At 45.1% G+C, this 27,826-nt stretch overlaps 3 protein-coding genes across 4 annotated transcripts; 2 read left to right on the top strand and 1 right to left on the bottom strand.

Annotated features, from left to right (window-relative positions):
• Positions 1-13,888: 13,888 nt before the first annotated feature.
• Positions 13,889-15,372, top strand: pdf (peptide deformylase, mitochondrial). Its single transcript, XM_070908025.1, has 2 exons — positions 13,889-14,516; positions 14,856-15,372. The coding sequence occupies exons 1-2, from the start codon at positions 13,889-13,891 to the stop codon at positions 15,011-15,013; spliced, it is 786 nt and encodes a 261-aa protein (XP_070764126.1). The 3' UTR covers positions 15,014-15,372.
• Positions 15,373-16,470: 1,098 nt separating this feature from the next.
• spata2l (spermatogenesis associated 2-like) lies at positions 16,471-20,366 on the bottom strand. 2 transcript variants are annotated; one of them, XM_070907832.1, is made up of 4 exons: positions 20,273-20,366; positions 18,849-19,209; positions 18,473-18,766; positions 16,471-17,701 (listed from the first exon to the last, which is right to left on the bottom strand). In XM_070907832.1, the coding sequence occupies exons 2-4, from the start codon at positions 19,194-19,196 to the stop codon at positions 16,703-16,705; spliced, it is 1,641 nt and encodes a 546-aa protein (XP_070763933.1). In that variant the 5' UTR covers positions 19,197-19,209; positions 20,273-20,366; the 3' UTR covers positions 16,471-16,702. The 2 variants fall into 2 exon arrangements, with proteins under 2 accessions (XP_070763933.1, XP_070763934.1); XM_070907833.1 differs by having other exon boundaries at positions 18,849-19,203; positions 20,273-20,357.
• A 602-nt stretch (positions 20,367-20,968) lies between these two features.
• Positions 20,969-25,771, top strand: LOC139286620 (peroxisomal trans-2-enoyl-CoA reductase). Its single transcript, XM_070907491.1, has 6 exons — positions 20,969-21,117; positions 22,410-22,517; positions 22,766-22,905; positions 23,124-23,220; positions 23,689-23,813; positions 24,474-25,771. Exons 1-6 carry the CDS (start codon positions 21,033-21,035, stop codon positions 24,648-24,650), a joined length of 732 nt encoding a protein of 243 aa, XP_070763592.1. The 5' UTR covers positions 20,969-21,032; the 3' UTR covers positions 24,651-25,771.
• Positions 25,772-27,826: the final 2,055 nt, after the last annotated feature.

Raw genomic sequence — 27,826 nt, 5'->3', positions numbered from 1 at the left:
ATTATTTACAGAGACCCAGCAGTTCCCACCATGAGTCACCGAGGAAGAATAATATTCAATACATGTGAAGCCCCCAAGTGGCTGCAAATGACAAAAAAAAAACCAATAATGTTATTTCCTTGTTGGGGCAAAATCTCGCCATGCTAAATGCTAGCGTGCTCACAATGACAATGCTACGATGCTGATGTTTACAGGGTAACGTTTAATATGTTCAACATCTTCACTTAGCGTGCGTTAGCATTCGAACATTTGCTAATTAACACAATTAGACCAAAGTCTAATTAGTTGTCGACACATTTCGCTCAGAACCAAGAGTTTCATTGTCTGGGATGTTTCACGTTTTGTTGAAGAAAACTTCACTCAGGTTCCAAAACGACGAAAAGAATCTTTAGTCATGCTTCAGAGGAAATCTGTGTAATTACTGTGCATAAAAGTACATAAAAAAAAAAAAGCAGACTTGCTTATCTTATTCAATATAACAGACCCACCCCTTGAGCCCAAACTCAGGAGTGACAACACACTGTTTCATTTTTTCTATGGAAGGAAAAAAAAAAAAAACCTGCTGAAATTACATAATGAAATCCACACAGTGGCTTTAAAAAAAACAAAAAATAGAAAACATGCAGTGTTACTTCATCAGATGGGAACATGCAACATCCACATGTGTCTGATGCAACGCTGATACGAGCATTCAGCAGAAAAATCCACCCTAAACTAGAATCATTCATTGTTTTCTTTTCTTTTCTTTTCTTTTTTTTTTTTAATCAGAAGCATTTTCTGATGAATTCCAATAAAATTGTCGGACTGTCGGATGTGATGGCTGAAACAGAAATTCGGTGTGCCCATCAGAGCAGGTCACTAATAATATGATGGCGTCATCAATTCAAGCAAGGCTTTATTATCTAAAATACTGAGAAATATCACCGTATAAATTCTGTTTTAAGGTGGATTGTCCCGTTAATGGGGACTTATATAATGACTTCACACACACACACACACACACAGCATACCCCTTTGAACTTTGCACCCCACCATTCAACTAGCACTGGCATCAGTCCACAAAACAAAACACATGGGACGTGACCAGCAGTAAAAGAACAGTAAAAGTACCCATGATGCAGAATGATGTTTTTAGATTAATATTACCGGCGCATTAATGTGTATGTTGCATTTCACCGCTTGACTTGTTCAAGGTTGCAACTAATTCTATCGACTTCACCTACTGCCGGGTAGCTTAATCGACAGCAACGCGTCACATAGCTCATCATACGCTTGTAATGTCAACCACGTATCTGTAACAAGTCAGCCAGAAAAACAAAGCCATGTTTTCAGCTTGGCGAGGGAGGTTTTTAAATCGTTTATTTGGCTCAAGAAGTGGGAACATTTTCTCAACCCATCTTCAGTTTATCAGAAAAAAAATCACCAAATTCGGAGATACATGGTTTTTCACTGGACAGGAAAGGTATGGAAAAACTGTATTCTGAAAAGTATCTAGTAAGTATAACTCTCAGACAACTGTAGTGGATTAAAAAGCACCATATTTGCCTCTGAGATGTAGTAGAGTAGAAGAATAAAGGTGCATAAAACAGAAATACTTTAAGGACAAGTACCTCAAATGTGTACTTAAGAACAGTACTGAGCACACGCGCTTAGTTACATTCCACCACTGGTGGGTTGATGGACATCGTGTGACGTGTACATGTGCATGTATGTCATGCCATGTGTAGTTAATAGAAGCTAATGTTTTGCATTAGCCTGACAAGCTAATCGGTCGGTAACGGATTAAATAAAGCAAAAACATAGCGTGTTTGGGTTTTGTTAAATTCACAGGATGTAGGCTGTTGGGATAAGCGTCCCACTCTCCTCCCCTTTTCATTGCCCTTCCATGTTACCGCTTTGAAAGGGCACCGTCGCTGCATCCCTAACCCTAACCCTAGCACCGCCAAAAACCAGAACCTTATACCCTATACCAGAATGAAAAACAGGTTCAGCCAGACCTGGCCAGAATGTAGAAACAGATGGGAACTAGCAATAGTTCATGAACATCTAGTACTGGAAAGGGTGTTGAACAATCTCTAGCTTTTCGCTTTCCCTACAGAGATGAGCAAGGTTACATTTACGGAGGTTAGAGACGAGACACGCCCTCGTTTCTCTTCATCGGATCTATTCGGCACCTTGTGGCACGGATCCGGTGTGGTTTCCCTTTCACCTTCAGGGCGGTAGTCAGCAGCACTTGGTTCTTCGTCCTTTCCACCAAGGAGACGGAGACACTTTATCGAGTGATTTTACAAACACAAAAATCTCCTTAAAATCTTAGGGAGGACCTTAAAAGGATGGATGGCCTCTTCTCCAGGCTCGAGCAGGCCAGCGGAAACCTGTAAGTGACATTTTCTCCGAATGTTGGTTGGGGCTAGGTCATAGTCAATCCTGGATTCCTCTGTCCACATTAGTGTAGCTCTGAGAAGGTGTTCTTCTGATGGCATATAGCAAAGGCAGAGCATCTGGCCATTGTAGAGTTTTCGTTCGCTTTTCCTTTTCATTCTCATTCATACATTCTTTATACGTATCCTGGTGCCTTTTTCACTATTAAAGGTTCTACATGGAGATTTCAGAAAGTCTTGGCCAGTGGCCATTTTATATGGACCATTGGGTCCATGATGCTGAACTAGCTTGCCGTCTACAAATGACTTATTATCAGCTAACGTTACGGAGCGACCAACACCCGATCCATGCCGCGTTGCTAAGTTACAGCTAGCTGTGCATTGCAAGACATAGAGCGGCTTCACTGCCATGTTCCTAAGGCTGGAACTGATTTAGCCAAAGTTTGAACATTTTGCAGCCTCAACAAGGAAGACAAATGATCAAACTGAACCGTCCGCCAGTACACAGCCTACTTTTACTTTGATAATTCAGGTACATTTTGCTGATAGTACTTTTGTATTTCTACTCAAGTAGCATTTTGAATTCAGGACCTTTATTTGTTATGGAGAATTCTTTACATTGTTGCATTCATTTTGCTGTGCTGGGGTGTGAATCAGCAGAATGTAACATAGCAGAGGCTTGCTTTTCAATCTGGCCTTGACAGTTGTTTTCGCTGTTTTGGATGTTTTAATCTGCAGGGCATTTCCAAGCATAGGAGGAGTTTAAGCGCTAACATTGGCACTTATTTGCTCAGGGATGGAAAGAGTACTAGAATACTTTACTGAAGTAGAAGTACTGTTACTTTAGAGACATCTTCCTCACATAAACACATAATTGCATTAATTATGCAAAAATGTACTTAGATACCGGTAAGAAGTAGGTCAGTTAAAACTCTGAGTAAAACGTAACTGCATTACATTTTTAAAAGGGCAACAGCAATTGATGATGACAGCGTTATATGAACACCTTTAGTCTACGAAATAAAGTGCAATAACATGTCAACGTATACCCTGCCCTGATGTCCAAACCGACAATAAATTCCTTTCCTATGGGACACGCAGCCTGTGTGTACAACTAATTATGCGGTGGTTGCTGCAATATTAGGCTACAGACAAGTACGAGTAAGTAACCTGCCACTTCAACAGCAGAATAAAGCACCACCAAGGCAGAATACACACGACAGCTTACCCGGCTGTTTTGGGATCCTTCCAACACCTATGAATAAAAAAAAACACAGGTTTCCTTTGAACTTATATGAATGTATTTTATTACGTTCTTGTGCCAGGAAGTGGACTCCATACACAAAACACAGTATGGCGTCAACTTGCCAACCCTCCCCGACACTGGCCTAGATACCCCCCCCAAAGCTGTAATGAGAACAAGGCCATGAAGAGGGGTGCTTACAGCTCTTCGTAGCTTTCTTGTAAAAAAAACAACCAAAAAAAACAACCAGAAGCAGCTTCCCACAAGCATATCTCAAGAAATTGAGACACCCCAAGGTCTTCTAATCTTTATGACTGGACAGTCTGAACCTTTTCTCGTGTTAAAAGATAGCTGTGGCCCTTCTGGGTTATTGAACAGATGATTGAACAGTGATTCAGCAAATTACATATACATTTCAGCAACTTTCTTCCACAGTAATGGTTGAAATAAAGCAAAAATACAGTTTTGGGACTTGTTTTCAAGTGGTTCAGGTCTCAAATTTGGCAATACTAGTTGGGTTAAGTCTGACAGACGTGGGCACAGGCTGGGTGTGGGTCTCAGTTTTAGGTCTGTGCAGAACTTATGTAGAATAAAATCTGATAACTGATGAATTAGATGAATCCATTCGGGTTACAGTCTTGCCATAGAACACCAGTGTAGTGCTGAGCAGTTCTTTTGCACACCAGGTCAGTGTTGATAATATTCTCAGATTTTCTAATTCACCACCAAATATAAAATGACGTGAAAATATCATCTGTCACGCAGAGCGACTGTACTATTAGAAGTAGCACAATTTAGGCTAAGATAATGCGAGATTATCCACAACTAACTTCATGAAGTTCAACTTCAGATTGCAGAGTCTTGGTGAAATGCGTAAGCTTAATCACTCCCCAGACCTTCACTTGTCCAATAAGAAAACCATTATAAAGTGTAAAGAATATATGTCGATGACTGGCCACATGAAAAGTTTCAGGTCCAGATGAAGTCTGTTATAACACTTGTAACTGGCAAAGCAACACATTTCCCATTCCTGTTCTGGGTTGAACTTTCTGCCCAGGATGTATCATTCAAAGGCACAGTTACTAATCAAACCTCAGGTCAAAAGCCAGTAACCAGTGTCCTCATTTTACCTCCACCACAGAGGATGGCCCTATCTACTATTCCCCCCAACAGCACTGTGTAAACACACGTATGCAAACAGAGAGGGTTACTGTTGATCTCAGTGCTGTCCCTTGGTGATGTGCCGCTCTCGTCTATACCAGTTTTTTTTTTTTTAACAGTCTTGTTCACACGTTTGACCATCACTGCAGACTGTTGGTGCCATGCCATGCCCTGGAAACCCCCACCGAACAGAACTGACTTCCACTAAGTCGATTGGTTGACTCAGGAGACAGGCACTTAACTGGCTAAAGACAAGGAGACATGACTCCCACTGGGTGGACCACAGGGTGCAGGTCCATGTCTGCCGAACATCAACTGACACAACTATTGTAAGACTTTTGAAAATTAAATTTTTTTTTGTAAAGGTGAAGTACTTTGTGCCAAAAAAGACTTTTACTTAAAAAAAATATATATTTATCTCTTTAAGGACAAATTTATGAGCCTACAGCACAGCCATACTAGCTTGCATGCTAAATTTGCTCATTAGAACTGAGCACAAACGTACTACAGCTGTGTATGATGGGAATGTCATTAGTCTTGCAGGTATTTGGTCACAAACCAAAGAATTGGACAAATTAAAAATTTTGACCTAATGACGGTGCTGGATGAAAAGTGAAGGGATCACCAAAGTTATTACAATTCACCCTGAGCGGGAATTCAAACCAAAATCAGCCATGAGCTAAAACACAGGGTGAGGGCACACTGTAAAGGTATCAGTGAGACAATGAAACAGGGATCCAAGAGTCCAAGAGATCCAGGGGTCCAGTTGGAGTAACAGATCAAAGCATTTAAAGATGCAAAAAACACTCAGATACTCATTTTAAAAACTCTGGAAAGTCATCACAGGGGCAGTTATTTTATGTTTGGTCATGATGATCACAAGGTAAACAGTAGAAATACAGTGTTCATGTTACAAAATAGTTTTTTTTTTTTCCACGCAGAGCTCAAGCCGGTCTGAATGTAGCCAAAGTTCATGCAGTCCATCTAATAGTTGTTGAGACATTGTACTCAAAACCACAAATATCAACCTCATGGTGGTGCTAGAGGAAAAGTCAGGGGATAACCACATTCATGAGGATATATCACCGTGGAATCATGACTGGCTGTACAAAATGTCGTAATGTTGTAATGCCAATCCATCAAGTAGATGATGGCGCTAGGAATATCATTATGATTCGTCCTCTGGGGACCATGAAATTACATGGCAATCCATTTGTAGAGGTATTTCAGGCTGGACCAAAGCGTTGGACCGACAGCCCGGCAGACCAACAAAAAAACACACCACAAGGCTCTGTTGAGAACCAAACTGGGGTATTTATTCTGATTTGTCAATGATCAACAAATCTACACAAACCATTTTTTCAGTGGTTACAAAACACTCAAACATTCAAGAGACAACTGCTACAGGAAATGCTATGATCATAATTGAGAAGTGAGGCAACATGGTGGAATTCTAGCTCTATATCACAAAGTACTGTTTACCAAAGATTTTTAACAGCTTTATAATTTATTTACAATATGCAATACAAAACACGTGAATCTAGCAACACTAAATACATCTGTATTAGAACTAGAGGGATAAGTTGGCCAGGTAGACATAGTAGTAGTCTTAGCACCAGATTTCTAAACTCCCAAATAGCGATATCAGTATTGTCTCAAAAACCCAGTATTGGTCAGGCTATAGACCATATGTTCAAATGTTTTCATATATGATTCAGGCTCCTTGCACTTTCATACTCTAAGAGAAGTCTTTTCTTTTTAATGCAAGGTTTGTAGTCAGGGTCGCAATCAAGAGAGTCCTCACTGTCACTGACTGAAGAATTGCTGGAGTAAAGAATGTTCACATCAAAAAAATAACCTGCAATTTCTTCCTCCTCCTCCTTCCCCCTGTCCTCATCATTGTTATCATTGCTGCCTTGTACCACAGGCTCTACATACCGGGTTGAGGATCTCCCCTTGGTCACTCGGTAACACTCGCGAGCACTCAGCCTGGTAAGACTCACGTAGGGCTGTAGCAGCTTGGACTGCAGAAGCACAGCTTGACTACGCGGCGATAACTTCAGCTGGGCACTTTGGACTCTGCTGGTCTCAGACCTGACAGCCAGGCAATTAGAGTTTGAGGCAGAGGAGGCGACAGTGAACGGTGGTAGGGTCTTTGATTGAAAAGGACTGATGTTGCGGGTCTGAGGATTGGATGGAGGTTTGATGGAGTCCTGAAGGACAACTTGTTGAGATGATTCAGTAGATAAAGGGATTTTGTTAGTGGTACAGACTGTGGATAGAGTCCCTGATTTAGAAGTAGAAATAGAAGCATCTTGTGTGGGAGGCCCAAAGACATTGAAGTTATCGGGCAAGGGTGGACAACGCGTCAAAAAGGTAGCTGGGACCTTTTCGAACTGCTCAGATAAAGGGTTTTGACTGAATCCGTCCAAAGCCTGTGAATGTCTGATGGTAGTACAAGCACGTCTGAACTTCCTTGAAAGTCTGGAAAAAGACTGTCGAGTTGGTGTTTGACAGCTGGTAGAAGTAGATGCATCATGAGATACAGGAGCTGTTTGTACTTTGTGCGTTGTGTTCGGGGGATTTGTTGGGGCCACAGTTTCTGGTTGATTCAACGTAGAGTCTTTTGTTGTTCCCTGAGGTATGGCGTCATTCCCTGCGGTATCGTGGTAAGGAGAGGTTTGTGTCTGAGGACTGGAAGTGGTCCGTTTGTTACTAGACATGGTGAAGTGATTCGGAGATGCTTGACGGGTTTTAAAGGTAGGGTAGATGCCTCTGATGCTGGCAATGTCTATCAATCGGACCACCGGCGACAAAAAGGCGGGCAGGGGAGTGTCTCTGGACGAAGAGGGCCGAGGCAGAGGTTCCGTTTGGGAGGTATTGCTTGCTGATCTAGGTGATCTAGAGCTCAGCTTATCTTCGGGGCTTGTTTGTTCAGATGCCTGGGCGGCTGTCTGAAGATGTGTGGAGGTCTGTGAAGGCGGATGTTGCTGGTCGGCGGGGCGTGGGATGAGGTCAGAGGGTGTAAGGTCCTGTGATGAAGAGGTGGATGAGGATGACTGGAACAGTGGGGGAGATGTAGAAACATTGGCTTGAAGCAGCAACTCTTCGGAGCACTCGTCGGGACACCCCTGCAGGATGCTCCTCACCCATCGCTGGTGTTTGGAGCAGAACTGAGGAGAGGAGGTGGCCTTCTGAACACATTCACCGCTTCTCTGACCGATTTCCTCCTTTTCCTCGTCACTGCTCTCTTCCTCCACCCTCTTGACTACCTCACCACCCTCCCCTGTTTGTTGATGCCTCCTAACATCTGAATCGTTGTCATTCACCAAAAAAAGAGGGTAGTTCTCGGTCACATCACGGTCAGCCTCCTCTCGTCCCCTGAAAACCTCTGGCTGAAACTCTAGGGGGGTTTTGGCTTCCACTGACTTGAGGGGAGCCTTTGAGGAGCTGCCATACAAATCAGACTTAGAGAGTTGAGGGTTTTCTATTCCATTCTTTGACCGAGAAACCCTGCCCGGACGACAGGAAGCAACATCTAAAGGAACGAAAAGGCAGTGCATTGTGATTCACAAATGTGTAATCATCATCAAAAGAAGAAAAGCATTATTGGCTAAATGTTAACACAATCACAAATTTTTGCCATTGGTGTAAAGACAGAGTGTAACATATTATGTTATATATTACTATTATTACTATGTTATATGTCATTATATATTGCACATCAATATAGGGGAAAGTGCTCATGGCTTGTTTTACGGCCATTAATCAAGACATAATTCTTTATCTTACTGTATTTTTGTCTTTAAGTGTTTGCATTGGCTTTTAATCCATTTTATTTTGTCTTGTATTTGACCCATTTTATTGCTTTTATTGCTTTTATCCTTTCTATTTTTCATGTACATTGGTCTCAAATTGTTTTGCATACACACTGTCTTCTTATGAGCTTGTCGGGTATCTGTAAAGAACTTTGAATTGCACTAACCTGTACGAAAGGTGCCATACAAATAAAGTTTAATTGATTGATTGAGTGATTGATTGATGATGGCCTCCCATGGTAAGTAGCAACATGCAACAGCAAACATGAACACATTGTCTGGCTGAATGAAATGAGCTGACATTGAATGGCAGTTCATGGAATTACATGTAGGAACTTGACACTTGCATATTATTTGCGTTGTGTGTCGGAAGGTGTTTCTTACCACAGTGCAGCAGTTTCCTTAGAGTTGAGGCTATGGTCGTGGAGTCGGAGGCGATTACTTCCAACAACAGCTTCTCCTCTTCAGTCACAGGACTTTCTTTCTTCAGTATCTAGTTCACACATTCACATATGGCAAAAATGAAAAAAATCAATGGGAAAATTCCTATATTGATATCAAAGGCAATTCAAGTCTTGTCGTTTTTACAAGATAAGCCTCAACACAGCAACAGGTTTTGATACAACTGAGCGCAAAATGTGTCATCAAGCTTTTTAAAATACCCCTGCGCATCTCATCTACCAAAATAATGCTTTGGGCAACTATTTCAAAAGGGGGACACCAAACTGCAAACGCAAATTAAAGCGCACACTACCATAAAACACACACACACACACACACACACCTTATCAATGTAGGTATCTCCTGGCAACACAGTCTCCAACTGGTGCAGATAGTGCAGCAGCCTGTCCTCTACTTTCTGGGCATAATGTTCACCATACTGCTCCTCCATCTGATTCTGAAAGACAGCAAGCACTTAACATGTCACCCGGAAACAACCCTGAATCAGACTTGCTGTAATTTGTATACAGTTCAGACACGTACTTTGAGTAAAGGTCTCAATAGCATTAAGAAACTTAACCTGAGTTGCACACAATTTTGTGTGAAGCTTGTTTAATTTGCTGCACAAGACAAGTCATTGCATGGGTATCCATGAATTTGTTTTTGTTTTTTTGTCCACAATGTTGCTCTCCATTTGTTTACTGTTTTGCCCAGTGAACTTTAATACCTTCCAGAAGTTTCTAGGAAACTGTTTTTGCCAAATTCCACTCCAGCACCCTCTAAACAGTCTACAAAGATTTTTTTTAGCATGTTTCCCCACAGTTCAGAGTTTAATAGATATGGTTGGCCACAATAAGAAACAACAATGCAAAGCATTTATTAGTCCGAATTACATCACTTTGTGGATGTTCTGACTACATGGACAGTCTTTGTACGGATAAGGATGTGTTTTTTTCAAATGGAGATCTGTAGTGCTCCCTACTGGATAGAAAAGGACTCACAGTGCTGACAACACACTGACCACATGCATGCAGGATAGACACTATAAATGTGTGCGTAAACAAACATTATTATACAGAGAATTTGGACTTATTTAAGTTTTATTCCGGTTTTAAGAAAATGGTATCGAAACATCTTGTCAAAGCCACAATTACGGAAACATGTGCATTTCAAACAAAGCGTGTAACATCTTCCTCTGGACTTTGAGGTTGGCAGATTCCAAAATATTCAAGAGGAAAACAGAATGTGTGAGCTGTGTGATTTGGGAGAAGTGGAGAGCGAGTCCCATTTTCTTTTGTACTGCACATACTATGGCGATTTAAGGATATGGAATTTTCCATGAAATGGCTCGACGATGAACTGGTGAACAGGTGATCAGAAATTGGAGTGGTTGTTTAATTCTGATGAGTTTAAGTTTGCTAACTTTGTCTCAAAAGCCGGGAAAAAGCGGCTAGATGGACTATTTAATTAGTACTTGTGTTGTCTCTTGAAAATTGTTCAAATTGGTTTCCTTTATTTTTGTAGTATTGTTCGTAAATGTGCATGCAGCATGACACAATAATAAATACTCAATTCATTGATTTATTTTACGCAATTGAGACATCTGTCATATTATTACCCACCGTTATGTATGACTTATGTTACTTATCGTTCCTCTAACCTCACTGTATGATACTATACGTCATCATGTCCTGAGGGAAAAGTTCATGGGCACATTAAATGTCTTACATGGACACAAGTGTCTTTAAACCTTTCTTCCGGCTGTTACTCCTGCTGTTACAAGACAGCGTGGTGAAGTAAACTAACCTTAATGTAATCTTCAAGTTTGTCCTTGTCCATAGCAAGCGCTTGTGCCAGAGCCTTGAAATCCAGATGGTTCTTCCTCATTAGGAACATTTCATGATGGCTCTGTGCAAGAATAAAGGACACGAAACATTGGCAACAAATTCGACACGATTACCAAGTTTATAAAAAATGATGTGAGTTGAACTTTAAAAATACTACCTAAATAAATAACAATATCCTGGCAGGCATCACTAAACTCACAACACTAATAAATGACCACCTCATAAAAGTTGATACGGCTAACGTTAGCAAACAGCTGCCCATGTTCACATCCAGCAGACGTGAGGCAAACACCATCATTCATGTGCAGTCACGTTTGTGTCCACCTGATGAATAGTAGCGCAACATTCCCTCTCCTTTTAGCTCGCTGTTTAGGTCCCATCTGTTTAGGTCCCATTTTGTCACTGGAACCCTGGAAACAGGGTTGATAAGAGTGCTGAAAACGAGCCACAAAAGGTTGCGGATAGTACAACCAAAACAGTGAGCTAAAAGACGCTAAAATGCTCTGTAGAGTTGAGGGGAACTGCAGAGTCGGGTGATATTTCTTTGTGGGTTTGTCGCTACAAGAGACCCCCTTTGACGTCACCAAGTCATTTTATAGGTCTGGCAGTGGTTGCTGCCCCTACAGAAATAGGAATGGTAGTTCCAAAGTTGGACACTTACACATCGATCTTGGTATTGGGGTAGTTTACTTGGGAAGAACTGGCTGATTTTAAACACAGTATCAACCATTCCTCGACCCTCCTTGAGCATCCACATGGTGACCTGGAAGGAGAGACAACAGCCGAGAGAGGGAAACTGAATATAAAAGCATAAACATGCAGCTGGAAGATGCAAGTAACAACACTTTGACGTGCTTGTCGAATGAATGAATGCTACCACCACCCATACCACGGTCTTGAGGCCAAACAGAATCTTCATGTGTTTGATTGGAGCCACCAGTGCGGGTAGTAGTCTGTAAGTGGCTTCCAGAAAGCCCACCGCTCTCTCATAGCGCGCCATGTCCCTGTTCTTCACGATGGAATATACCTGGGCAGAGGCGACGCGCAGCCTCCATGGATCTTCAAGGCTCAGAGGCTGGGAGTCCACTTCGGGCCAAGAGGAAGGGTCCACAGCTGTGAAGATTGCAACTGTCAATTGAGCGATCTGCTACGTTCGTTATTTAACCTGAAACGCGCTTAAGTGCAGGTGGGTTCGGGTTTTGTAATGAGTACTTCACCAGTGGTGGAGGAAGTATTCAGATCTTACTTCAGTAAAAGTACCATAGTGGGGAAAAAAATACTACGATGTAAGTAAAAGTCCTGCATGCAGCATTTCACTTAAGTAAAAGTATCGCAGTATCAGCAGCAAAATGTCAAAATCAAAAGTATAACATGTATTTTATCTCATTGGATTTTTACATGTGTAACATAGCGTATATGTATTTATACTGCTGGGTAGTTTAATGTACAACAGTGGATCACAATTTATGAACTCATCATATGATTTGTATGTCAGTTCTTAATGTGTGAAGTAAAAAAAAATTCTATACTAACTATTCTATTCTAACTATAACTGTCAAAACAAATGCAGTGGGGTAAAAAGTACAACACATCACAGTAGAGGTGTACATGTACTGATGTATGTATGTAGCTGAGTATAATGCCCCTAAAAATAACTGAGGTGGTTGAGGAAGTACTCCCATTCTTTACTTAACAGTAACAGCAATACAATCAACGTCACCTACTTTTAAGTTTCAGAAGTAAAAGTACTCGGGGAAAATATAGAAAATCGGAATTGAAAACCAACCTCCCTGTACATCCGTCATCTTGTGAGCCCAGATGTACTCTATGATCCACAAGCTCCGTAAACATTTACCGGCAGGCTGCAGCTCTAGTCCGTCCATCCGGTGCTCGGTGGTACTCCGACCCTCAGCTCCGCGGGGTTCGTGAAGGGGGACAGCGGCGCCGGGTATCGGCCCGCTGGACCCTTTTTATTCATGAATGGGATGTGGTCACCCACCGAGCTGGACATGTACCGGCAAGTTCAGGGTGTGAAGCGACGCTAATTACTTCCTCGTCAAACTCAAAAGGGTCCTTGTCGAAATAAAGGTTTTGAGCGGAACTGTGCCCGTGAGATAACAATGCAAATAAGGCTTGCAGGCTTTTATTGTGAAGTTTACGCTCTCTTGACCTGGAACTAGTTTGACGGAGCCCGGAATTTCTCTTTGCCCCGGTTTCACCTTCCGTCCGGAATATGTGCTCCTTTTCAGTTAGCATGGACGCGTACGCATTAGTGTAAGGTAGCGGAGATGTGCAGCGTCTTTAAATGTGCTAATGTCGCGCTTAGTTAGTTGTATAAGTCACGTGTTTTGAATATATCTACACCAAATGCCGAACGACTTAGCTTTGTAGCTTGTGGTAGCTGTTGACTCGGTGCGCGTGTTTCGCCGCACCTGCCTACCCCGTCGGCGGTGTTTGCCGTAACTGCTAAGCTGAGTTTTCTGTTGAACGGAGGGAGCGCCACGCCAAACCGACCACGTACTGTACGCTCTCGTGTAAAACCGTCAAAGATATACATGTGATGACTATAATTAAATGTTCTAATGACGTCTCAAATGTAACATGTTTCGACAATGGTGCCCCTAGTGGTAACTGGTAGTAGGCACCGTGGTACTGGATTTGTCTGTTTTTTTTATATATGACAAAAACTGGTAGTTATTAGTTATTATTATATTATATTAGTTATTATTCTGATGGCATGACATTAAGCTTTTAAGCGTTTATATATATATATATATATATATATATATGTCATGGCAGCAGATTGAAGCCCATGGCATTCACATACAGGTGTATTGTGTGTCTGACCACATACTTTTGGACATATAATGTGTGAAGCGATGGTTAAGAACTTACATGAACTTAATGTCCTTTTGTTTGATTTTCCCACAGTGCATCACCCCCCCACCCCCCACCCCCCACCGACACGTGTCACATCATCCCAGCTGCAGCTCCACCATGAACACAAAACCATGTGCGTCTCTACTCCGAGTCTCCAGGATGGGGCTCAGACTTCACGCATCCAAAGCCCCGTGCCGCAGTACCGGGGCCTTGAGTGCAACAACGCTGACTTCCACTTGTCTTCCACGTGTCCCACCCGGCTCGTCTGCGCTCTGTAGTCGCTGTTACTCCAGCGACGTCAAGATGCGCTCGTATCTTAAGTACATGAAACGCAAGATCATATCCCCTCCCTGTCCTCCGTACAGTCACGTGTGCCAGGTAGGGGACCCAGTGCTGCGTTCGCACGCGGCTGCCGTTGACCCTGCAGCTGTGACGAGCCCCGAGATCCACCAGGTCATCCACACTATGGTGAAAGTGATGCGGAAGCTCGAGTGTGTGGGACTGAGCGCGCCCCAGATTGGGGTGCCACTCCGCATCCTGGCCCTGGAATATCCTGAGAAGATGCTGGAAGAGAGTTCGCCTGCATCAAGGGAGGCCCGTGGCCTTTCCGTCCAGCCCCTGAGGATCTTTGTCAACCCCCAGCTGAGGGTCCTGGACGGACGGACGGCGCTCTTTCAGGAGGCCTGTGAGAGCATCTCAGGCTTCTCCGCCACGGTTTCCCGCTACCTGTCTGTGGAGGTGTCCGGTGCGTACGTTTACAGCTTAATCCTACATTTCCTACAACAGTGCCTTTCAATTTTTTGCCGTTTTGTGCCAAGAAACGAGGTTCTGTTCAGGCTAAACCAAACAAAACAAAAACACATGGAATAAAAATTGGCTTTGTGATTTACCCAAAACAAGAAATTTCAAAATGGAGTAGTTTTGAAAGGTCTTAATGAGGGTGCTGATGCTACACCGAGTTGCTCATGGGAAATGAATATATCCGTGTCTTATCAGTAGACACATTAAAGGCCAATTGCTAATGCGTGTCGGTGGATTTTTCTCATCCCTCTGCATGACCCCCCCCCCTCCCCACCCCCTGCAGGTCTGAATGAGAAGGGTGAAGCTGTCACGTGGCAGGCCAGCGGCTGGCCAGCTCGTATCCTCCAGCACGAGATGGATCACCTGGATGGGGTCCTCTACATCGACCGCATGGACAGCAAGACCTTCGTCAACATCAACTGGCAGGCACACAATGAATAGAAGATCCTCAGGACAGGCCACAAACAAGCGGTTTTGGTTTTAAGTATCGCTCCGCACCATCTCCGACCGAGCCTACCTCGTGTCGATGAAAGCGCTTGCGTCTTCGCATCTTTGGCGTGAAAAGTCTGCCGGCTTGCAGAAAGCGATACCTTTTGGTTTTCCGGTCCTGGTTGGAATAAAGAGCTCGGCGTCAGGATCGCCGCGGACTGCCTCAACTGTTTTCGAGATCGCTAGAAGCTGCAGGGGCAGAAACCCCAAAGCGGTGATCTTAACAACAGTATGTCACTTTAAAGTGCAAGCCAGGTTTGATGAAGGAAGAGGCTGATATGTTCAAGCTGTGGTACTGTTTAGCAAATCGGGGGGGGTGATGCTTCTCTCTTGTAAAGACATTTAATACACGTAAAACATCTTTCAAAGTGCTCAACCTAGCAGACACTTGTTTTACATGAAAATGGATGAATCTACACAACCTTAATGAAGTCTGGACAGGGGTCTCGGGACATGTCTGGGACACGTGCAGGCATGACCCAGGGGGGAAAGATACTTTTTTTTTTTTTAGATGTAGGACATTTAAGCAGTTTCTGTGTCAAGTGCGAGTTGAAAAATCTGCATTATATTGCGAGAGCAAGTAAAGGGAGGATGACGCCTCAAAAAAATCACACAGTGTCCTGACATCCTCACGTTCCGGCATGTCAGTCTCAACATTTGTTCGTACCAATCATACTATTTATTTTGCAGTTTTGTCTGCGAGGTATTTTCAAACCACAGAACGTCCGACGCGAAGTGAAATTTTGCGTACAAGTTGGTCCCTAAACAGCAACTGGTTAGATTTTTGATTCAATACATCAAATGAAATGAACCTGCTATGATCTCAACAAGCTTCAAAAGGCATTAAACCACTGATGCATACATCGTTGCGTTGCCACTCCGTGCCTGTTGCGTTTTAAAAGCACTTTTAGCGACGTGGACGGAAACCTCGTCAAAAATAGTCCTTCAATAATCCTCCGTGACAAAAAAAAACGAATACTTTTGGGGTTTTAGACTTGGCTGAGTAAAGCAAGCAATCTAAAACGCGGCAACTTGGCTTCGAAGAAACTGTGATAGCCTTTGTTTTCTGACATTTGTATTAAACAAACGCTTAATCAAGAAAATAAAATCGGCAGATTAACAGAGAACGACAATGATCATTAGTTGCAGCCCTAGTTAGTTTTCACAGCAAATAACTGCAAAAAGGCCAAACATGATTGCATGAAAACTTTAGTTCTGAAGGGCTTCATTAGCGGTAATCATGATTCGATAATATATTAAATGTGATAACTGATTTTTTTTGTTTTTTCTCCAGCCTGTGTGCAGGTAAACAGATACAGATGAAAACACACTCACCTGTGCTTTCACACTAAGTTACACTTAAGTGACCCAAGCACAAACCGTAACCACAATTTCAACAGTACACCAGACTTTAATGGTAAATATGGCCACTTACAGAATAACTGGACGACAGAGTAATGAGCCTCAGGAAGAGGACCAAAGTAGAAATACTGGAGCACTTAGTCATGCACTTCAGTTCTGTCTCAAGGCAACATTTGAGCGTCTCACGTATTGTACTTGTACTTAAAAAAAAAAAATTTAAGGCACTGTGATTTTGCTCGTCGCTAGTGCCTCGTTAATGCAATACTTTTCAAACGCGGATCACACAGTGGACGACTGGTCAAACGTTTGGCCGCAGGGGCATTCGACAGGATTTCTGTACCAACAACCCCTGCAAAACTCACTTCCACAATATCTGCACAGAACCAGAGGCTTTCTGGAGCACGCCCTCCCACAGGAGCACACTCCCAGTTGCCTGGTCGTGTGGTGCTTTTGGCAGAAGACTATCTCTCTGCAGGAGCCAGAGTGGAAGACGCCGCAGCTGAAACACAGGACCTGAGGGTCGAGCTGGGCGAGGTCGCAGCAGTCATGGTAGGCGATCGGATGACGAGGCGGAATTATTGATTTAGGGTCGTTGCACAGAGCTAAGGAGGACATCGCTGCGCCGCTGCTGCTGCTGCTGAGGGTTGGCGATGCGCTCATACCGCTCGCTCTGAGGCTTGCTCCCTGTGCTTCCATCTCTTCTGTGGTAATGTCGGGGGATACCACATGGTGGCTTGCTGTGAGGCAATGCTGCAGCAAGGCACAGGTGACATCGTGAAAGGCGTTGCATTGAACACAGAGTTTAAGAAGAAGACGAGTCGACTGGAGACAACCGCAAAAGTGGTCGGCTTCAGCCGCGCTCTCGCAAAGCCCCTTTGCTTCCACCTGCAGACTGCGGGACTCCGCTTCGTCGAACCTCGCCTCCTCGGGACGTCCGTCTTGCCTCGTGCCTGCCAAGGAGCTTCTGGTCGTGTCCGATTCCAGCGGCGACGCCTGGGTCAGGCGGCAGTTGAGCGTGGAGATGCAGACGTCCTCTCCGGTGGACGCGGCGGACAGGGACGTCGCTCCGTTGCCGTGCGTTCTGACGGCAGGGGGCGACACGCGTCTTTGAGTCGCCCAGGTCAAAGAGCGGGGGCTCTCGTCGTCAGCGACAGCCGCGCGCCCGTGCCGCCCGTTAACCTGGTCGTCCGTGTACAGATCCACCTCCGCTTCTTCTCCAAAGGGCTCCATCAGAGGCTGGTTGACTTCCAGCGTCTTCTTGGTGTTGTCCAGGGCGACCTGTTGAAGACGCATGGACAATGAATCCTCAACGGTTTAGATGCATGTCCTGTCCACTAGGATTCTATCTTGTTGATGCAGCGTTCAGCCGGTCTAGGCGGGGTGTTATTTGGGGTGGTGTAGGGCTGAGTATCAAAGCTAAATCCTCTTTCTGGATGTCTATGGCAGCGCCGTTCCATCAGACGGAGACATTTTACATGTCTGGAGCATTTATTTACGCACATTTCCTGAAATCAGCCTGAATTACTTGCAGTAATGTTTGCACTAATGTCTAAAAGTAAAATTCAAGCACTCTCAAGGTACCTACATTTCCAGACGCTCAAAGCCTTTACTATCACATCTAATTTGTTACTATAAATGCAATTGTGGAAAAATAGCAAACAGTATGTATTTAACTTTGATTGTATGTTTTGATCATGATTATTTAACACCTGCTGAGGCCAACAAACATGACGACGGGATTGTTTCGCTTCAAATATTAAACGATTTTTTTGGTTTACATGATTATGCTGGAAAAGCAAGCATTCAACATCCACGGGACCCTGTTCTTTGTATCTTTGGAGACTTTACAATCTCCACTGGAATGACAAAATGTGTCTGAATAATGTCTGGCAGCACAGCATGAGTTGACCGACTCACTAGTTGGGTTGAATAGGCTCATCACAAAGGGGGCCTGCAAAAGTGGACTCAGCATAGACTCTGCATTTTTGAAACAGACTTCACCCCACGGTGGACCGACTGATTTGCCAAAATCAAACCAGGCAGGCTTACCTGTAGGCTGTGCCCTCGCTGCCTCTCCCTCACCAGATTCAGCTCCCACTGGGCCTCGCCAGAGTGCTTCCCCAGAGTCGTCAGAAGGAGGCGACACTCGCAGCGGGCCAGGAAGAAGGCGCACGACAAGCGGAGGAGGTCGTCCAGAGAGGCGGGGCCGACCCTGGGCGGCTGGAGGCGAAGCTGCTCCTGCCGAGGCGGGCTGGGCTGGTACCCGAGCAGGCCGAACAGATTCTCGATCTGCGGCATCGACAGCACCGGTTTGATATAGTGGGTGAACACGCCGGAGTACATCTGAAAAGAGAAGAAAGGAAAAACTTCATGATGAACAGTGACAGAATGACTCCCATTATTTCAGCTCGTTTTGGCAGCCCACCTTGACTACTTTGTACTCCCCCCTCCAGCGGCCGAGGTAGAGGTTCAGGGCCACTTGCTCCAGGACCTCAAAAGCTTTAGCCAGGCCTTGGAGCCCTCCTCTGGCCTGGACTCGCCCAGCGCTGGCTGCTGCTGCTGCTGCTTTGAGCGACTCCTCCATCACCCTCAGCGGATCCAGACCAAGGCAGTGGGTCCCCTGAGCATCTCCGTCCCCTAGCGGCCCCTCCACCTGCCTCCACAGCTCCTCGTCTCTACACGCCAGGTTGGAGCCCCGTCCCACAATTTGCCGCTCCAAGCTGTGATCGTAGGCGGTCACAAGATCTCTGGCTCTCTGCCTCGAGATGCTCATCTCTTTCCTTCAGCTGAGATGGAGAGAAGTAGGACACCGGAATGAAGGGTGAAACTACGGCACTTGTTCAGAATGAATATTTATATATATTTATATTTCAATCTACTCAATTCTCTCACAATTTCTCTGTTCCTCAACCTTCTGATTCTGATATTTTGAACACAGGAGTTCAGAGCAAAGTACACCTAGACCTAAATTTCAATAAACTTCAATGACAAAAAAAATAAATAAATACACATGGTGGTTTTCAGCAAACCACAGCGATTTGCTGTACCTCTAACGGCACAGAGTATTCAACGACGTTGGCTAAACTTCGTGTCGAGCGTAAACACACTTGTGACTGAAAGTGAAACTTGTGAAAGTGAAAGAAAAAAGGGAACGTAAAAGGTCCCTGAGCAAACTAACGTGTGGGCCAGCGCACTTATAACATTACGTTTTACTAACAGTTATAAACTGGCAGTCCACGAAATGTCAATAGTCGTCCGCAACTCAGTTTGGCGTTAGCTTTCCCTTAACCTGTTTCCACGCAGGCTAGCTAGTTTTGCTAGGTTACTTGGTTTTAACGGCGAGAGCTTCACACCAAATCTCTTGTAAATATGTACCGATATAGAACTCTCTTGCTTTTTTTGTGTGTTATAAAATACCACTCACAGGGTGTACAGAAATGTAAGAGCCGTTCTTCAATTCGGTTAACGTACAATCTACGAAACGACAAGTGAACTTTTAGAACTGGGCCAGGTCGCACTCCACCGCCGACCAACCTGTTTAAAATCTGTGGCGGGGAAAGACCCAGGAAGTGACAGCAAATTTCACACGAAGAGTAGCTTCACGTTGTTTAGGACACACGCCGAATTAAAGAGCGACTCTAGCTGACTGAGAAAACGTTGTGGTTAGGGTTTTAGCAGGTGTAATCTTTTGCCGGTACGCAAGGCAACGTTAAATTCCATTTCTAGAATTATGAATGACAACCTCAGCCCCGAGTGTGGGAGCTAAGCTAACGTCGCCTCGCACCTAACGGCTGAAAGTTTGATCAAAATGTAAGATTTGGTTGGCCCACTGGCGGCACCCAAACCCACCTGTGCCTGACGCTTACTCCGATGTTTATCAGTAAATCGTGTAAAACATTTCCGGCCGCACAGTCTCCGCCGTGCAGCTGATGGCTGATAGACTGTCCGGGGTAAAGTAAACATTGTCACGTGGCACGGGTTTTCCCAGCTTTCAGGCGGGTGCGCATGGTAGCGGGAACCGGGGCGGACCGGGGGAGCGGGGTCTTTCAGTGGGTGGACGATTTCAACTCAAAATGCTGCATCAAAACTACATTGACAACTAAATAAAGGGGGGGGGGGGGGGGGGGGGGGAGACGGAAACTAGAAATGTTAGGAAAATTATCGAAAAAAAAATGACTAATGAACACAGGCAAGCGTGTTGAGTTTATACCCAGCCTACCCATGTTGTCGCAAGCGTCACATCCGCTAGATGGCAGCATTTGATCTTTTAAGCGCCCTCCTTCGTCAGCTTCTACGTGAACTGATTGCCTGTAATTGTCATCGGTTTTAATCAGCGAATAAACGCACACACACACATACACACACACACACACACACACACACACACACACACACACATAAACACAGTCGTGAGGTGAAAACAGCGGTGAGCCTGTTTTGCTGACCTGCGGGCGTGGCTTGAGTGACACAGGCAGAAGGGCGGAACTGTGGCCCCTGAATGTAGTTAAAAGCATCCCGGGTTGGACGCGACGCTTCGCACAACTCTGCAGCTTCACTTCCAGGGGACATCAAGAGCGCCGTCCTCCATCCTGTGCAACTGCAGCCAAGCATGTCAAACTCAGACAGAGTTGTGTTAGTTCTGGGAGGAGCGGGGACAGTGGGCTCCGGGATAGTTAAAGGACTGCTGGACAAAGGTAAGCTGCCCAGGGGCCACCCGGAGACTGAAAGAAAACCCTTCCACTCTGCTCAGGGGACACTTCAAAGAAATATTCTCAGTTATTACTATGTGAACTCTGACCTCCAAATTAATTAGGGTTAGGGTTACATTTTTGTGTCTCTTTTTAGTACTTCATGAGCATTTTCTGGCTTTGAATTGTTAAATGACTGGCTATTAATCCGATGTTGATGGCGCGTCTGCGTGCGTAAATTTGTAAAAAAAAAATAAAAAATAAAAATCCGGGTTTATCTCCAAGCGCTGTGCTGACATATCCAAAAAAAAAAAAAAAACTCAGGTGAAGTCGTTGTGCGCCACTGTGCTGTGCGTTCTGGTGCGTAATGTGCCAGAAAACTGGTGCGTAATGTGCCAGAAAACGTTCAAGAATTGGTTTTCGGCTGCGCGTAAAATGCGTAAAATCCTCCGCCAAATGTTTAGTACTCACACAATCAACAGTCGCCGCTGAGAAAGTACTGTGATATGACAGATATTTTGAGGGGGCAAAGGTTGTTCGGACCCATACGGATTTGATTCAACCTCTAGTCCAGATCATGAATCATTTCAGGCTTCAGAACCACGGAACGTGCTATTTTGACATAATGTGTGTGCAGTCATAAAAGAAAATGCTTCTTGGATTCGATTCAATGCATGTCAATGTGAGCATGAAGTATTACATTTTCATACAGTGTGGACAACATGATTGATCTCATTTCCAAAATGATTTACACTGATAACACAGTAGCATCTTATTATACAGCAAGACACTAACCTTTACAAAATGTTAATATCTGTATCTTTTAAGTGTGTGAGAGAGAGTTTGTGATAACTTGTGCTTTTTGGTTTGATCATATTTGGGTTTTTTTTTGTTTTTTTTCATGCTACGGTATTTCCCATCATCATCTTTTTTTTTATAAAACGATATTTTACGGTGGGAGGTAGTTGAGTGTAATCCCTGTTTAGAGGCTGCTTCACGTCCCAAAGACTGAACCTCATGAACCAGTGAATGAGACTGGTTTTGGATTTACGTTGCACGTCCATAGCTTTCTCTGTTTGAACTGAGCAGAAAGTTACCATCTGCTTTCTCTGTCACGTTCATCCCTCTGTTGACCCTGATAAACAGACTGGGACAATTGTAGGCCTGTTAGTGAATGTTCATTTTCACGTGAGAGGGATTAGTGCCACTGTATGCGTTAAAAGTGCTGGTTTTGTCCGTCTGCACTGTAGATTAATGTAGTATCGTGTGTGTGTGTGTGTGTGTGTGTGTGTGTGAAGGTTTCAAAGTGGCAGTGATCTCCAGGGACAGCAGCCGGCTGGAGAGGCTCCAATCGTTCGTCTCTCCCAGCACGAAGGATAAACTTACCACTATAGTGGGGAATGTGGGTAAGTTGGGTTGCACGTCCTTCCATTCATCTAGATGGCTGCCTCCAGTAGGATTCATTTTTTAGGAATCACTGACTTCCACACAAAATGTCGTGGAAAGTTGTCTCGTAGATGTGGAGATATTTCAGAGGAGAAATGACAACTTTGACCCGCTGATGGCGGCTAGGTGGGAAGTCAGGAGCTCACCAAAGTCAGTAGGATTCATTTTCTAGGAACCATTCCCTCCTGAATCCTTCTCTCCGTTCCAGGGTCAGAGGAGGGAGCAGAGCAGGCGAAGCAGGCCCTGCTGAAGGCGGTGGGTAAGGTGACGGACATTGTCTCCTCTCTGGGCTTCAGCTGGTGGCAGGGAGGACCCCCACACACCCAGTCTCTCAAAGACCTGCACTGGGTGAGCACACACACACACACACACACACACACACACACACACACACCAGATATCGGCTAGACCAATAAACGAGACTGCCGGTGGTTTCCATTAAATACTCTCTGCATTCATGTAAGCATGTGTACATTTGTGATGGTTGTACTAGAGTTGTAAGAGTAGTCTGAGTGGTAGTTGTGGTAAGCAACTTCACGTTATTTCATATTTCATCACCTCTCCAGGTAATTGAGACATTGCTCTTCAGCACATTCGTGTCATGGAAGGCCTTCTTCCCCTTGGTGAGGGACGACTCCAGCTGCACCTACACCCTGATAACAGGTGACTCCTTTCAGCCATTTATTTCTACCGACAGCGCGGCCTCCGTCCGCTCAGATAGATCATCTGTGCACGTTTTTTTTCTACATGCAGAAGCCAAATACACGAAGGCTCAGGCAAAGTGAGAATACCGATAACAAGCAGGAAGCAAGAATTGTTGAAGCCGTATATTTTTTTTTTCTTTTTTGAGGTCAGCAAAACAATCATATTATTTTGGATGTAACTTATAAAGTCGTTATATGTCAAACAGCAACATGTCAGACTGTTTTATATTTACACATCCAGCAGAATAGTAAAGATGAGGGCAGGAAAAAAAACCATAACAGTTAGCCGAAAGGTGCCAAAGTCGAGTGTTGATTCTCAGTGGGTTCAACACCGCGAGTGACTCCTTTCACGTTAAGTCACTTGGTCCGTCGGGACTGCTAGTGTGTGTTGATGTAGCTGTATGCCCTCTGCTTCTCCGTGCCACAGGTGGAGCAGGCGAGAAGTTGCTGATGCCCGGCACGGGCTTCCTGACAGTAGGAGCCGCCAGCACCCTGGCCTTCTGCCAGGTGCTACGGGAGGAGTACCCCGAGGTGCCCTGCAAACTCAACCAGGTGGGGCTTTAATGGGATTACACGGCGAGACTTCAATTAACGCAATTTCCGCCCGGCCTCGGACTCACGGCCTCGGACCTGTTCTTTTAGTCCTCATTTAGGCTGGCCTCGAGATTATAAAAGAAATCCTTCAGTTTGAGTCTTGCTCCCACACCTAGAGCAGTTTTACTCACCAAGTTAATTACATGTGTCTTGGGGCATGGCAACATCTCTAAAAAGAAGTTTCACAGGGCAAGAAACACAGACCGAAACATGAATAGACTCTTACACAGATTTGAAAATGATCGCCTTCTGTGCTCATCACAGTTTTGGGCGCGATGAGGGATTGTTGACTAGATTTCAGGCGTGCTCACTTCGACTTTGGCCTCCAGATAGTCTGGATAAAGGGTTAGCTTGTTTACAACCTGTCTGGTGGTCTGACTGCTCGCGCCCTGTAGGAAAACCTGTTTTACCGATGTTACACCGTGTCCCCAGATCCCCGCAATTGCTTTTGCTGTTCTTGTAAGCGATGGCCAAGATGGCAAAAGTAAGACTCAAGGTGCGATAAACCTGAACCCTTTTAAGGTAAAGCAAGATCAGGTCACACTTAACTTACATGGTGACGGTCAGATGAAGCAGATGAACTGATGAAGAACCGATTTTCTCTCCTGCTCCCGGCAGGTGACGATCAACACGGGTGTAGCCACTCCAGAGCGCCTGGCACCCGGTTACCTGAGCCACCTGGACCTGGGCGAGGCTGTTGCCGCCCTTGTGGAAAGACGAAACACCTCCCACACCGTCTTCACCCTCAGCTGCCCTGCAGACCTAAAAACTGTCTTTCTGGAGAGGAACCTTTAGGCCCTGGAAGCCCTCCCTCTAGCCCCACCTTGTTGTCACAGGGATACATATCTACACGCCTTCCGTCCCTACTCTTACTGAACTCTCCAGAAACACAGTGGTTCATTAGTTGTGTTCTCCCGCAACTCCGAACCCCCCCTGTCCGTGCACAACTTTGTGACTCGTCTTTTGATTGAACTAATACTGTATATTCTGCTGCCTGTCCTCCGATTGTTAGCAGCTGTTTTCTCTGCATGTGCTGTTGTGTGACATGTCTGTAAAAAGAACGCACAGGATTTTGTAATCGCTCACTCAGTCCTCATCGACACTGCAATTTCTCCACAGATCTGCCAAATATACGCGTAAAACTAGACCTCTTAAGGCCGAAACCGTTGGACAGAGCAGGTGAAGACTGATGGCACGAGGAGGGGGGACTAGCTATAGTTAGCCAAGTTCCCCATTGGCATTTTAACAACTAAGCTAAAAAGACAAGAAGAGGTTGTAGATTATCCGATCGCATGTACCTACGAATCTGGATTTAAAAGTACCCCTATTGAGTAATGATGATGATGATGATCTTGAGGAGCGGGTGTCCATTTTGTTCTATATTGGGTCGCACAAGAGGACGCACATGCAAGCTTGGCAAGCTTGGCACATGCAATAATGCAGGTTTTTAAGTCTAAGGCTAAAGAGCGGAGGCAATACAGCTCTTCCACTCGACCAATGGCCCGGTAGGGAAACATATATGTTGAGGATTTGACACCTCCGGATCCTGAGATGTTGTAAACTTGAGAAGTCTTGAGACTCTTGAGGGATGTTGCGGTATACCTGAAAAGAAGAAGAGCTACTCTCTCTCTCTCACCTCTGCACACCTGGCCAATCACTGCGTTCTGATGTCAGACAGGTGTGGGGGGCAGCTCCTAGTTTGAAGCGTAAGGAGGACCCCTTACGGGTCGGAGGCCGTGGCTCGGGATACGTCGAGTTACTGGCACGGAGCCTGGCTGATTATGGACACAGAGGTTACGCGGCGTGGCTCGGAACCATTTACGCCTCCACGTAGAGCTTTGATTAGGTCAAAACGAAAGCTTAAATGTGCAGCGTTTTGCATTCAAATGCCAATAAACAACATACTGCATGTTCTACATTGTTCATTCTGTGTGTTTATTGCAGTTTTTGCCTCTTTTTTTTTTTAAGCATTGTTAAGGACTCGGGCAGCACCGAAACAACAGAGCAAGCAGGCTGTGCTTTGGGGCGGGGTGGGTTTGATACATGTACATCCCCCTAGCGTGACTCTCTGTCCCTTTCACAAGCACCGGCACCGACCCCCTATAGGCCCCTTTATCTTCCACCCGTTATTTGGGGCAGCATGTCCCTAAGATAAACTGAACAGAAGTTTAGAGGCCACGGCAGACCGCAGTATCAGAGGGGGCATTGTTTGCCTCGCATACTGTCCGGTTAACGCGCTCATGTTCCCACAACAAGAAGATGCCACAGCCTGGACTGAAGATCGGGGCTACGTTCTGTCCCTGGGGACAAGGATAACAAGACAAGGATTGGACAAGAAAGTGGGGAAAGTGAGAGTAATAGTAGTGTGTGTGTGTGTGGGGGGGGGGGGGGGGGAGGGAAGTGTCCGTCACAGTTTTTATTTTGAACTCGTCGGCTGACAGCTCAATTAGGCCAAATCATCATCTCATTCTAACAGGAAAAGTAAACTGGCTTTTGTTTAAGGCGGAACGAGGGGCCACGGTCTCCTAAGCGAGACCCAACAGGCTGAGGGATCAGCCAGAAAGGACAAGTGAGTGAACAGACTGAATGAAATGAGGGGGAAACGGGGTGAAACGCCGGCTTTGATGTGGGAACGGCAGAGCGGCGAAGAACTAGGGAACACCGGTTTGTGAAGGAAGGAATTGCGGTGCGGTGCCGCGCGCTAGATGTTGAAGAGCCGACACTAAACTGCATTTTCTGGCTTAACTTTGTAGCTGAAGGGTTATGAAGGGGTGGGGTGGGGGGGTGGGGGAGTGGGGAAGGGTCTAACTAGTGTGAATGGGATTGAAAAGTTGAACAATGCCCGTAATGTATGAAAGATGTGGAACATTTTAAGGGGCGGCTGGGGTTTGCCACTGCGCCTCTTGTTATTGTTTCGGCCAAACAGATGATAAATCCTCGCTCGGGCTTTTGTGAATTCGGGTCGAGGTTAACTGCCTGGAGACTGGGCCAGGCACAGTTTTTGATTACTGACTTACTGGCGCTGCTTTATTTCCATTTTGGGTTTCTTTGAGGTAAAGTTAGTCGTAGTCGTAGTTTCTCATAACTTCAAACAAAGTTGAATACCCCCCCCCCACCACCACCACCACCACCACCACCATTTCAAAGTTTGACAGGAGTTTCGAGCTGAAATGATGAGTTTTATGTTCCGAACATCCAGTCCACTCGTTAGAATGGGGGAAAATCTCCCAGGAAACACCTCAAATCTCAGAGTCTCAAGTATCAAAGGTATCAGGGAAACGTTCAGCGGTCCTCCGACTTCCAGCGCCACAGATTTTCGTCTTTGCGTGAAATGTCTCGACAGCCCTTTGACGGATCGGTGCAGACGTTCACGTTGCCCTCGGGATGAATTGCGATCGCTTTGGTGGTCTTCTGGCTTTTTATCTAGCGCCAACATATTACGCTCTCCGATACTTTGGTTTATGACTAAATGCCCGTGAAACTAATGGCGAATCCCATCACAGCCTTGCTAGCATGTAGACTCTTATGTTTTGTTTAAGCTGGGAGTGGTGCAACGTGAAGTTCAGTCTGCCAATCTAGGACCAAAGAAAAAGCGGAGCTGACACTCGAGCCTTGTGGTGAACCCGCCAGGAACCTGCAATTCATTTTGGATGGATCCCATGTTCTATTATAAGCAGAATAAGAGACGCGGTCTGGCTCAGCCCTGCCCCTTTCACCTGACGATACAGCAGATCATTGTTAGAAGACACAGGCGATGGCGACGAGGGAGGAAGAGCGGTTTGACAGTCGCGAGGTGGGTGTTAAACTGCCCCCTCTGCTTTTGATTAAAAACTGGAGCGGCCGAGACGAGAGGGATTAACATTTTGCTTTTGCTTTTTTAACCAGATGGAAAAACAAGCTGCGATCTTGGCAGCGTGGCGCTTTTTCGTGAGAGAGCAGCACCAAAGCAGCGTTGAAGCTTTCAGTTTCTG

The sequence above is a fragment of the Enoplosus armatus genome, chromosome 6 (assembly GCF_043641665.1).
Source record: "Enoplosus armatus isolate fEnoArm2 chromosome 6, fEnoArm2.hap1, whole genome shotgun sequence".
In the NCBI taxonomy this organism is placed as follows: Eukaryota; Metazoa; Chordata; class Actinopteri; order Centrarchiformes; family Enoplosidae; genus Enoplosus; species Enoplosus armatus.
The sequence above is the reverse complement of the archived record's forward strand: the minus strand, read 5'-3'. Positions and strand labels throughout refer to the sequence as shown.

Excerpts from the sequence above, each read along its gene's own strand:
- pdf (XM_070908025.1), top strand. The coding sequence starts at position 13,889 with ATGAACACAAAACCATGTGCGTCTCTACTCCGAGTCTCCAGGATGGGG. Across the intron at positions 14,517-14,855 it reads CCTGTCTGTGGAGGTGTCCG|GTCTGAATGAGAAGGGTGAA; the intron begins GTGCGTACGTTT and ends CACCCCCTGCAG.
- spata2l (XM_070907832.1), bottom strand. The coding sequence starts at position 19,196 with ATGAGCATCTCGAGGCAGAGAGCCAGAGATCTTGTGACCGCCTACGAT. Across the intron at positions 18,767-18,848 it reads GGGAGTACAAAGTAGTCAAG|ATGTACTCCGGCGTGTTCAC; the intron begins GTGGGCTGCCAA and ends TTCTCTTTTCAG. Across the intron at positions 17,702-18,472 it reads AGCGAGGGCACAGCCTACAG|GTCGCCCTGGACAACACCAA; the intron begins GTAAGCCTGCCT and ends CGTCTTCAACAG.
- LOC139286620 (XM_070907491.1), top strand. The coding sequence starts at position 21,033 with ATGTCAAACTCAGACAGAGTTGTGTTAGTTCTGGGAGGAGCGGGGACA. Across the intron at positions 22,518-22,765 it reads CACTATAGTGGGGAATGTGG|GGTCAGAGGAGGGAGCAGAG; the intron begins GTAAGTTGGGTT and ends TCTCCGTTCCAG. Across the intron at positions 23,814-24,473 it reads TGCCCTGCAAACTCAACCAG|GTGACGATCAACACGGGTGT; the intron begins GTGGGGCTTTAA and ends TGCTCCCGGCAG.